At 44.3% G+C, this 12,586-nt stretch overlaps 1 protein-coding gene across 2 annotated transcripts in view; it reads right to left on the bottom strand.

Moving 5' to 3' along the window:
• Nucleotides 1-6,567: 6,567 nt before the first annotated feature.
• nup98 (nucleoporin 98 and 96 precursor) overlaps nt 6,568-12,586 on the bottom strand; it is a 34,976-nt gene continuing 28,957 nt past the window's right edge. For both annotated transcript variants that reach the window (XM_024261247.2, XM_024261246.2), the window contains exons 31-35: nt 12,359-12,580; nt 12,019-12,260; nt 9,820-9,974; nt 7,444-7,555; nt 6,568-7,317 (exon numbers count right to left, since the gene is read on the bottom strand). In XM_024261247.2, coding sequence (XP_024117015.1) covers nt 7,118-7,317; nt 7,444-7,555; nt 9,820-9,974; nt 12,019-12,260; nt 12,359-12,580 — 931 coding nt within the window. In that variant the 3' untranslated portion in view covers nt 6,568-7,117. The remainder of the gene's footprint in view (nt 7,318-7,443; nt 7,556-9,819; nt 9,975-12,018; nt 12,261-12,358; nt 12,581-12,586) is intronic.

The raw sequence follows: 12,586 nt of genomic DNA, 5'->3' as shown, positions 1-12,586 counted from the left end.
AACAAAACAAAAAATAAATAAATAAACAGCATTTTGATTACTATCTGGACTAGCATTAGTTAGTAGGTCATTTCTAAGAATGAAATTACAGTGTTCAGTAGGGTTGGGCACAGAAGTTCGGTTCCTAGGAGGAACCATAATGATTTTCATGGTTCTACTGCATCAGAGTTCCCAAACTTTCATAAACTCATGGCAACAGCCAGCACATTAAAAATGACGCTCAAAACGTCAAATTTTGACACTTAACCATGTGTCAATATGTGAGTCTTGAATGAAAATGTGTTTTCTGTTTTTTTTTTTTATTGAAGTAGCAAAATTGGCACCAATAAGGAACGAAACCAAAGAACCGTGTGGGCACCGGAACCGCATAGAAACCAATTGGTGCCCAACTGGTGTGTTCAGTCATATGTGTGCTTGTTCCATGTGGTTCGATAGGGTCCCCTCTGTGAACCACCACCTTAACGTGGTAGAGGGGTTTGAGTGCTCGAGTGATCTCAGGAGCTAAGCTGTTTGGGGCTTCTGCCCCTGACAGACAAGTCCTGGGTGACGAGTCAGACTAAGAGTGGTTCAGAATCCCTTTATGAGAAAGTTCAATTAAAGATTCAGTTACGTTGCTCGGATTGGCCTATGGATTCCTCCCATGGGCCCCTGTCTGGGTGGGCCCACCACCTACAGGAGAATCAGAAGGGGCCGGTGCAATGTGGTTTGTTGGCAGTCAACACCTCGACACCAAAACCCCGGTCATGGCACTTGGCTAATAGGACATGGAGCGTCACCTCTCTGGGAGAGAAGGAGCCTGAGTTTGTGCGAGAGGTTGAGAGGTACTAGCTAGACATAGTTGGGCTCACTTCCACACACAGGTTGGGCACTGAAACTCAGTCCCTAGAGAGGGGTTGGACCATCTACCAGACTGGAGTTACCCTTGGTAAGATGTGGCAGGGTCGGGTGGGCTTACTTGTGAGCCCCCAGCTCAAGCACCAAGTGTTGAAGTTCACACCGGTGGACGAGAGGATCGTATTCCTTTGCTATCAAATGATATTTGCTATAAAATTAGATTATTTTAAACGATTCACCTCGAAACAAGGCAAAGTGCTCAGTGATTGGTCAGAGATATGAGTCTTGACTCAAGATTCAGTCTTAAATGAGTGTTCTTCAATGATTCAGTGAGCTCCAAGTCCTGAATGATAAGCTGCTCCTTCATGACCCGTGATTCAGCTCAGAGGAGGTGCTGTTCGGGTGTCTGGTGAGCTCTGAGTCAGGAATCATGAGTCATCGCTCATTCGATTTAGCCCAGACTCAGAGAGCTGCTCACAGAATAGACATAGATAGACAGACCATCATCACGGGATCCAGAGTGAACCAGCGGTGCCACCATATTGCTGGGGTCAACCTAAGCTGCAAAACCAGCTGTAGTCTATGGTGAATCGCTATCATGGCGGTTGTTTGTTTCGCTTTTGGATGCAACAACCGGGACTCTTTAGGTAGTGGATCATGTGGAATGACCTTTTATGAGTAAGTTCTAATAATATTTTGGCTATCAGAGCATTTATTTAAGTCTGTGTAATAGTAAACAAAGTTACATGGCTAACAAAGAAATGCTACGACAGAAACTGTCCCTCCTTTGTATTATCTTCTGCTACATTGTTGATCTTTTTCCCACTATCCAATTTCTAAGGTTTACGAGTGTTGTTGAATCAGAGAGGGGATCGGAGCTGCTATGAGATGGAAGATTTTGTTGTGATGGAGTTCTCCAGGCTCTGCAGGGAGACCTTCAACACGGAGGATTTAAACAAGATGAGGCAGAGAGAGGATGTAAACCTGTCTGTCTTCAGCTATCCATCACATCTCCAAACGGTTAGTGGATTTATCTGTTTTAATTTTAAATTCTTATATATATATATATATATATATATATATGTCCTACATCATGAGAAAAATGCTACAAGAGCATGTTAAAAACGCCTAAAACATGATTTTCTTTAGAGTGAGTGTTTTAAAAGTATGTCTTATCCTAAAGGTTAATCTAGTAATTGAGAGTAAATGTTTTTCATCACTACATGTTTCTGTGTATTAGAATATATTTTGAAATAACACATTATCAAATTCTCTTTTTGTAACTTAAAAGGACTTGATGCTTTGAGGCATTTTGATTATCATATTGAACAAATATTTTCTTTTGAAGGTTCCTGTCAGTTTAGACATTAGACATAGCTTTATTAATCCCTTTGGGACACACCCTGGGGGAAATTAGGTGGTGGGCAGCAGCCGTTCTCGACAGCGCTTTATCGCCCGAAAAAGACACATGAGGGTACAGGAAAGGAAGGATGTCAAAAATCAAGTATCTTCAGCCCGTGTCGCAGGAGGGCGGCATGAGTCAAAAGTACAAGCAAAAATACATCGACATTGAAGCACATTAATTTCACAAACTGACTCCCAACACGTCCAGCCAGGTGGCAGCCGTGCGCGATAGCACAGCGCTCTAAGGCACAGTCGAGGGGGGGCCTGAGAGAAGAGAGAGTCACCAAGGCGTTGACTTTGTGGTGAAGGTCATGGCAGGGGAGGAATGCAGATTACCATGACGACGGGCTCAGTTTCTCACACCTTCGGCGGATTGTTTTGGTACAGTTGGGGAGGGTTTCTGATTAGAGATGTTTCTTTTCTCGCAGACAGACAAAACTTTCTGTCTGCCTGCTGAAGTCCAGGTGCTGCGTTATGGCGGAGAAAATTCACAGATCTGGTCAATTTTCTTGATTCCCTCCAAGTCGAGCCGACACTCGCTCCATGATGGTTTCCAGCCTTCCAAGGGAGACTTCGATGCGATACACGCGGGCAGACTGAGCATCGATCTTGGCCTCCAGTCCATTCAATTTATCAGTCTGAGTCTGTACGTCTCTCTGCGTCCCAGTGCAAAGCACTCCCAGTCCGCCCTTGTCTGAGAGCCACTTCGCCACATTCCGGTACATCCAGGTTCCACCAGTTCCAATCAGCAGAAAGCCGGAGACCAGTAATCCAATGATGTAAACATCTTCAACATCTTCCAGAGAGAGTTGCGACAGGCAGAAAATTCTCCATTTGCCCCAAGGATCTATCACATTCACTGGAGGAGCGGCTGGAAGAGAATAACGCACGGGAGGTGTGGAGAGGACTTAAGAACATGTCAGGATTTGGACAGAGTTATGCCAGAGTGAGACCTGATGGAGACCAGCGGTAGGCCAATGAATTAAACCTGTTTTTTTAATACCACCTTGCCCTGGTCACCTTCATCTTCACAGCTCCCTTTTCCCTGTCTTTGCCTCACTCCAACTGACCACATCACCAGCTCCCTTAGTGGAAGTCAATTGACTTCCACTCTCCCCCTCTCCTTTGCATCGTACCAGATGAGGGGGGAACTTCAGAGACTGCAGAACTGGAAAGCTTCAGGGCCAGACGGCATCAGCCCCAGGCTGCTCAGAAGCTGTGCAGGTCAGCTCTGTGATGTACTCCAGCACATTTTCAACCTGAGCTTGAGCCTGGAGAAGGTCCCTCTCCTGTGGAAGACCTCCTGTGTGGTTCCAGTTCTGAAGACATCGTACCCAAAGAAGCCGAACCATTACAGGCCATTCGCCCTCACCTCCCACCTCATAAAAACCATGTCTCCATAAGCATCTCCGTGCTGTGGTGAGCACCACGATTGACCCGCTGCAGTGCGCCTACTGGCCAAAAATTAGGGTGGAAGATACCATCGTCTACCTGCTGCACCGGGCCTTGACTCACCTGGAGACTGCTAGGAGCGCTGTGATAATGCTTTTTTTTTTACTTCTCCGGCACCTTCAACACCATCCAGCCTGGACTGCTACAAGGGAAGTTGGAGTGAGGAGGAGTGGATGAATGACTGGTGGGATGATCCATGGACTACCTGACCAACCGGCCACAGTATGTGCGTCTGCACAAGTGTTTCTCTGAGGTATAATTTTTCTAGACATGATTTACATGCCAGCACAGTCTATGCGTGATGTAAAATTCTGCACAGCAACTACCCACAATCAGAATAATTTGATTACAATCGAATACAAATTCTGTATACCCCTCCCATCTCAGTCGGAAGGAAGTTTTGATCCAAATGAGTTTTATTTGATTCAGAATATAGTCCATGTAAACACAGCAGATATTACAGGGTATAAATACTGTAGAATACTAATGAAAACATGGACTGCAGGTGAGTAAGAGGTGGAATCAGGGGAGGAGGCTGCTCCAGGAACCCTCCACTCAGCTTCCGCAGTGAGAAGAGAGAGACAGATAAGGGAGCAGATTCGTATTCTAACATATTCTGGAACTGATTTTGACCACATGAACTTGATCAGTGTTTCCCAACCCTGGTTCTCAGGGAACAGTGAACATGTTTTCCATGTTGCCCTGCTTAAGCACAACTGATCCAGCTTATTATCAGGCTCTGCAGAACCGTGATAATGACAGTCATCAAAGGCAGGTGTTTAAGCAGCGTAGGATTGAAAAAAAGGCAGGGCAGCATTACCTGAGGACCAGGGTATGGAAACAGATGGACTTCTTTCAACAGCTTTTTAATGTATTTTTTAAAAGGTAATTAGACCTTTTTACAAAAATAAATGCTGAATATTTAGCAACAATTCCCCTTTTTTTCATACCAGTAAAATAATAGTGTTATAGTATAATACTTTTTGGTTTATAATAATTTTTAATTGAATAATAACCTGCCTTTACTTTTGTTTTATTCGGGGATGTTGTAAACCTACTTGCTGTTGAGAAACTCTCAGTCTACCTTCCCCGTTTTGGAGACCAGATTTTTGCAAAACACTGGAGCCACACATCTTCACTTGGAACTGAAAGTGTTGAGCAAAGAAAAACCAAACGAATCAATCGACTTAGAAGTCAAATGAGACTTCCATCTCCATCTGAAGTTACTGAATTGGTAAACAGAAGACTTAGAATGGGAAACAGAAATGCAGAGAGACAAACAAGGAAAATTTAAATGGGTTGGATGAACTACCAAAATCATATGTTTAAACAAGTGAGAAGACCTACAGGTGGTGGAACAGGAGAAATGACAGTTAACGAAAATGACATGGTTTGTGTATTGCTGGAAAAGGGGAAATGAATGCTTTTTTCCCGAATGGAAAATCACGAAAAGGGTGTGTCGAGGACTTATGACTTCACATTGTGCCTCATGGGTTGTGAAGACCCACTAATGGGGAATGTTACTGTTGGAACTTTGTATGAATAAACAAACAAGCCACTAGCAGCTGAGAATTTATCTTGGTTTGAAGAAAAAAGACAGCTGTGAATCCCAGAGGAATATCACTCATGTGATGCTTTTGGTGACCCTTAAAGAGCTGTGAGGGAAAGTTGCTCAACTTCATCTGTCCCCACCTTTACACCAACAAGCACACATTCTTCTTGCACATCTTTAAATTTGATTCTTTCACCAAGACCTGCACAGCCTGAAAATACTACTTCTTTATTTCTGGATGCACCTCAGCCAGTAAGATTGACATTAGAAGATGAGAGAGAAGTTCTGCTTTTTGAAGAAAATCTAAGTGTGACTTCAGAAGACCTAAGTGACTCATTGATTTTCACCCCTTTGGCAAAAAATGTGGACCAGGTTGGTGGTGTTTTAACCACTTTGAATACGGATCCAAACACACAGACCAAACGTTGACAACAGACCCAGATGAAACTGAACATGGCATGCCTGTTGTAAACTTTTGCCAGGATTCAACCAACACAACTGAGAATGACTTCTTTGCAAATGCAGAAAACATAGCAGAAAAGTAAGTGGTTGTATCCGTCAGTCAAACTGCTTAGTGGAGATGGTTGAAGCTTTTGCTGACAGTAATGTACTAGCAGCAAATGTTTCTGTCAAGCGTGTGCTTCATAATGGAGAAATTGAAGCTGATGTAGGGGATGGGCTTGCCAGAGATATTATTAGAGTTTTGGAATAACTTTTATTTGACCAAAACATGTGGAACTACTTATAAGATTCCGACATTGCATTACACTTTCCAAGAAAAAGAGTGGGCTTCAGTTGCCTGTGTTTTGGCTTTTGGATGGCCAATATTTACCCAGCTTGGCCCTCCCATTCTCCAGGAAGCTTTGGGTTTAAGCATTTTTCCACTATCAGTGAGATATCCACAGACAAGGCTGGTAGCTCCTCCCACATGCGGCCGCAGCATCAGGAACACATTTTTTGACAAGCGGTGAGCAGCGAATTCACTGCACGGTGAAAAAGGGGCGGGAACGCAAATTTTTCGTGTGAATCGCATTCAGTGTGTGCATGCGCCATGAGACTGCTGCTCCTGTGACCCAGTCCCAGATGAGCGCAAGAGGATGGACAGGACGTTTGTCAATGACAGAAGAATCCTAGTTTGAGTAAACATGTTTTAGTGCCTTTTTCCTAAATAAGAATTCTTATCAAGACCTTTTTTATTACCCTATTTTTTTGATGAGAAGAAAATCTTCCAATGGGATAAGAATTTTTGACCAATTTCTAAGGGACTGGTTTTTGAAACGTCAAAGTCAGAAAGCAAAGTGGTGATTAAAAAAAACCCTAAGAGGTTTATTCTATTCAACTTTATTGAAAATATGAACAAATCATCAGAAACTCCACAGTAACACACACATGCGCACAAACACACACTCTGGAGTCACTCCTCTGGGAAAGTGAAAGAAGCTAAAACAAGGAACGCCTGCCAAGTGCAGCCGCTGCACCCCCTCATGGAGGTCAGATAAAAGGAGGTCTGCCTTAAACAAACACTGAGAAATCTGGGAGGAATCTTAATTTGATGAAAAAAAAAAACATGTTTGTAAAAATGATTTTCTTCAGAAAAACAAGAGACGTACAAAAATAGGCCTCTGGTTGTTTTTCGGACTCAGGAGGAACTCCGACCTTCTCATCTGCAGGGTGAAGGCGGCTCTCCTGAGCGAACCCCGCAGAACTTCCATTGTTCTGGGGGGAAATCCAGCAGAGAAAGTTTTGTTTAAGAGCCAGCCTCGTTGTCCAAGATGCAGACCTGCAGGTTCTGAAACGTCTCATCATCTTTTGTTTTTGGTCATAATGCCGGTAGAGGCGGAGGACTGAGAAGTGGTGCCGTCAATTGCTGCTCCCTCATTGGCTGACGATCAGCTGCTGCAGGTATGACTGCGTGAGACCCCGCAGCTCCTCCAGCGTGTAGTCCTCCGGCATCGGCAGACGCCCGATGTGTGGCGCCAGCTGGGTGAGCGGGATACCAGGGGGGTGGGTCGCTGAGTCCCCCTGCTGCAGGCTCAGCACTGCGCGCAGGATGTTGGCCACACGCTTTGCCATCTCTGCAGGGAGGAGGGGCTTAGTTAGATCAAAGATTGACTCAGACCAGTTCTGAAGAGTCTGTGGAAATGGATTTCTCAGCCAGAGGACGGCGGCTGTGTCTGGTTAGAGCCAAGCGCTGCCCTCACCTGATTGGGCGAGGCGATCCTTGGCGCAGCTGCAGGGAAGCAGCTCGATTCGTCCACAGAGCGAGGTGACGTCGGTGTAAAGACGTTCTAGCTCGTAACCGGCGTTCTCCACCTGTAGGTAGGGAAGAGCGTTTAAGAAAAAAGATCTTTTTTCTGGATTAAACATTTTGGTTTAAACAAAACAGAACACACCTGTATGGAGCCAAATCATTGCCATAAATATCTGAAACCCAAATAAAACATTTTGAAAAAAAATATTGGTGTTTGGTCAAAAAAATGTAAAATGTCCAAAAGATTTTGTTATTATAAAATAATCTTAATCATTTTTATTTATGTTCTGCTTTTTAGGTTTCAAAACTCAAAATTTTAACTTCAAAACTTTTTTCCAGTTTTAAATCTTTTTTCCATTTTTTAACTCTAGTCCCGCTGCATTCACCGACTGAGAACTGTGATAATTACGATCAGAAAATGTCTGTTTAGTCTGGACTATCATAGTCTGAAGTTATCCCAAGATGAGTGTAAAAAGCAGAGTTTTATCACGTACAAACCCATTTACTTGACCACTTCTTCCCCTTCGGGGTCGCGGGGGTGCTGGAGCCTATCCCGGATACTGAAGGGCGAAGGCGGGGTACACCCTGGACAGGTCTCCAGTCTGTCTCAGGGCCTCAATCACACACCCATTCACTCTCACATTCACACCTAGGGACAATTTAGAGTCACCAATTAACCTATGAAGCATGTTTTTGGACGGTGGGAGGAAGCCGGAGTCCCCGGTGAAAACCCACGCATGTACGGGGAGAACATGCAAACTCCACACAGAAAGGTCCCAGCCGGGAGTCGAACCGGGGCCTTCTCGCTGTGAGGCAAGAGCGCTAACCACTGCACCACCGTGCAGCCCCGCGTACAAACTACACGTCCAAAACGCTGTTGTAGCCCAATCAAAGTGCCATCTGATCGTGTTACATACAGGTGTAGAAAACATGCTTATGCTTGCATAATTGGCTATGTGGTGGGTCGCCTTTAATAAGCCAACAGAACACCAAGTTGAATACATGGTGCTGGTGGTACAGTGGTACTGCATACAACTAGGAAACATTTCTGCGAGAACTCACCCAGGTTCAAATCCTACTGTCGGCAGGTTTTAACTTATTTTTGATTTTTTCACACATAATTACATTTCGGTAATGTGCAGGAATGTGTAATAGTTGTTTTAAAAAAGTTGTTCATATCAAAATAAAAAAAATTGTTTTCATGCGTAACTAAATGTAACTATGTATTTAAATAAAGTTAAAACTTGCCAACAGTGGGATTCGAACCTGGGCGAGTCCTAGAAAAACTTGTGCACTACTGCTGCGTCACATACACGATTAACTTAAAACACTGTTTTGTAGGTTAATACAGGCTACCCACCACATGGGCATCAGATTTTCATATAAAATTCATCCACAGATTTCTAAAACAGGAATCAAGTGTTTCTGCTGTGACAGCTTGTTGGTTTGGTAATTTGTTTACTACAAAGTCTGTTTTGATATTCTCAATAGATTATTAATGTAATAAATACTTGTAAAAACATAAAAGAAGAGGAAGAGCAAAAAAGAAACGTTAAGTGCATTTAGAAAACAATAATGTTGCTAAAAGTCAGCAAAAGAAAAAGATCGTAAACATGAAGAACCGCTGTGTTTAGTGTGGGGCTCCAACTCAAGTGCATTAGCAATTTCGCCATGATAGATAACTGGAACTTTACCAGGGTTTTTGCCCTTTTATCCAAGCATAAGGATATTTTCTACACCTGTAAGTAACACATTAAGATGGCGCTTTGATTGGGCTACAACAGTGTTTAGGACGTGAGGTTTGTACGCGATAAAATTCTGCTGTTTAGACCTGTCTTGGGATAACTTTAGACTATGGTAGTACAGACTAAACAGACATTTTATGACCGAAATTTTCACAGTTAAAGACAGTGAATGCATCTGGACTGAAGTTACCACCCTCATCGTTTGTGATTGGTCCTTTGTGTTAGCCCCGCCACAACGAGGCACAACGGGACCAAAAGAATTGAAACTGAAATGTTCAGGTTAGGAAAAAAAATGTAAAGGTGAAAAAACAGTGTTGAAACTGATAAAAAAAGTTTGGAAATTGAAATTCTGAGATTTGAAACCTAAAAAAACAGAACATTTGAAGCTGAAAATAATTCAGTTTATTTTAGAATAGCATAGTTTTTTTTGGCCAAACCAATATCTTTTTAAAAATGTTTTATTTGGGTTCCAAATATTTATGGCCCCAAAATAGCTCCATACACCTGTAGGACAGGTCAGAGCAAACATCCCAGAAGACCCTGCAGCAGAGAGCTGCAGTTCATGCTGGAGGACTTCATACCTGCTGGATGTCCTGAAGAGTCTTGATAACTCGGATATAGTCCAGGTAAACCCCCCCGGCCGTGTCCCAGTCCAGAATGGTGGCGCAGTGTTCAGGGACTGCCAGACCCTCCAGGAACTCCAGCAAGTAGTCGTGCTTGTCGTTGATTATGCAGTCTGTAGGAAACAGAGCTGTGAGCTACAACTGAAAACCACTAGACTCCACCCACTGAGCTCTACAAATTATAAGGGATTACGGGAACCCAAGAGAAGTTTGGACCTCTGGTTCTGATGAACGGGGCTGTAAGAAGTATCCAAATACCTGGATATGTCCCCGAAAATACAAACATTACAACATTTATGATCTTTATAAATCAAAGGGAGTGGTCAAAATGAATACTATATTACCAAAAGCGTTGGTTCACCCAAAATCTGGTGTTCTATTCACCTGGCCACAAGTCATGACAGGTGTTTAATGGAATGGGTTTCCATGTCCGAGCAGCTGCATCAAGCCACATATCAACAAGTGTAATGCTAAGCGTGGATGCAGTGGAGTAAAGCACGCCGTCACTGGACTCTAGAGCAGTGGAGACGTCGTCTCTGGAGGGAGGAATCATGCTTTTCCATCTAGAAATCTGATGGACCCGTCTGGGTTTGGAGGTTGCAGGAGAACGGGACGTTTCAGACTGATTTGGTGGAGGAGGAATGATGGTGTGGGCTTGTTTTTCAGACCCCTTAGTTCAAGTAAAAAGGAACTATGAATGCTGCAGAACACCAAAACATTCAGGACAATTCCATGCTCCCAACCTTGTGTGAAGAGTTTGGAGCGGGCCTTCCTCTTCCTCCTCTGTGCTCAAGGTCCATAAAGACATGGAGGACAGAGTTTGAACTAGACTGACCTACTCAGAGTCCTGACCTGAACCCCGTAGAACACATTTGGGATGAATTAGAGCAGCAGGTCTTCTCCACCAACACCAGTGTGTGATCTGACCAAGAATGGTCCAGAATTCCTACAAACACTCCTCAACTTTGTGGAGAGCTTTCCCAGAAGAGTTGAAGCTGGAATATCTGCACATGGTGGACTGACATCACACTGAACTCTATGAGTTAGGAATGGGACACTTCAAGTTATATGTGAATCAAGGCAGGTGAGGATATATTTTAGTAATATATAATATCTTCAGGGTATGTAAGTACTGCTCTAAAATACAGAATAATGTTGAATTTTAAGTACATAAGCCAAACTGAACGCAGATGACATTGTGATGGACTATGATGTTTGCAGATGATATTGTGATTTGTAGTGAGAGCAGGGAACAGGTGGAGGTGGAGTTAGAGAGGTGGAGGTTTGCCCTGGAAAGGAGAGGAATGAAGGTTAGCCGCAGTAAGACAGAGTACATGTGTGTGAATGAGAGGAACCAGAGTGGAAGAGTGAGGTTACAGGGAGAAGAGATAAAGAAGGTGGAGGAGTTTAAGTATTTAGGGTCAACAGTACAGAGTAATGGAGAGTGTGGAAAAGAAGTGAAGAGGAGAGTGCAAGCAGGTTGGAATGGGTGGAGAAAAGTGTCAGGTGTGATGTGTGACAGAAGAGTTTCAGCACAAATGAAAGGAAAGGTGTACAAGACTGTGGTGAGACCAGCCATGTTGTTTGGACTAGAAACAGTGGGACTGAAGAAAAGACAGGAAGCAGAGCTGGAGGTAGCAGAGATGAAGATGCTGAGGTTCTCTTTGGGAATGACCAGGATGGATAGGATCAGGAATGAATACATCAGAGGGACAGCACATGTTAGAGGTTTTGGAGATAAAGTCAGAGAGGCCAGACTGAGATGGTTTGGACATGTTCAGAGGAGAGACAGTGAATATATTGGTAGAAGGATGCTGAGTCTAGAGCTGCAGGAAAGAGGTCTAGAGGAAGACCAAAGAGGAGGTTTATGGATGCAGTGAATGAAGACATGAAGGTGGCTGGTGTTAGAGTGGAGGATGCTGAAGACAGGCTTAGATGGAGGAAACTGATTCGCTGTGGCGACCCCTGAAGGGAAAAGCCCAAAGGAAAAGAAGAAGACTAAACTGAACGTGCTACTGTAATCTGGAATAAAAAAAACAAAGAAAAACTTTAAGTGTTGGTGAAGCTTCTCATTTAGAAAATAAAGCTATCAAGTGTTTTTTGTAGATAAAGAAAAAGTTCAGTCTAACTTGAACAAGTAAACATATGTTCACCCACCTGAGGCCAAGTGTTGGATCAGCAGCCGGTGGCACTGGTTCCAAAAGCCGGCCCGGTACAGGTGCAGGGCCTGCTGGTGTCTGTCGCAGTGCCGGTGGGCTCGGTTGGCCTTTGCCAGGTGGATCCACGACTCTGGAACCAGCAGCCGCTCGGTCAGGAAGTGTTCCCTCTGCAGTGACTGGTCCGTGTCCTCCAGGGGGCAGTGCTGGCTCAGCACATGCCTGACGGCTCGCTCCCGCTCACTGAGGACGTAAAGCGCTTATTCAGAGAAATTCATCCAGAAAGCGTCTCCAGTGACTCTACGCTCCACGTTTCCAGGCGTGTGTGGGCGGACACCTACATGTGGTTGGGGATGTGGAGCAGGATGTAGACGGCCATGTGCCAGAGGCCAGCGCTCTCCAGCTGCGCGGCGTAGCTGGCATGGAGGAGACCCTGGCGCGCTGCACTCAGGTGGCTGAAGTTCAGCCCCTGCAGGACGCCCCACAGGTGCCAGCTGAGCCGGAAATCTAGGCGCTGCCAGGTAACAGTCAGAGGCTCCAGCAGCTGCTGCAGGCTGTAGTGTCTGTGT

This window comes from Oryzias melastigma, linkage group LG14 (assembly GCF_002922805.2).
Source record: "Oryzias melastigma strain HK-1 linkage group LG14, ASM292280v2, whole genome shotgun sequence".
Taxonomy (NCBI): domain Eukaryota; kingdom Metazoa; phylum Chordata; class Actinopteri; order Beloniformes; family Adrianichthyidae; genus Oryzias; species Oryzias melastigma.
The sequence above is the reverse complement of the archived record's forward strand: the minus strand, read 5'-3'. Positions and strand labels throughout refer to the sequence as shown.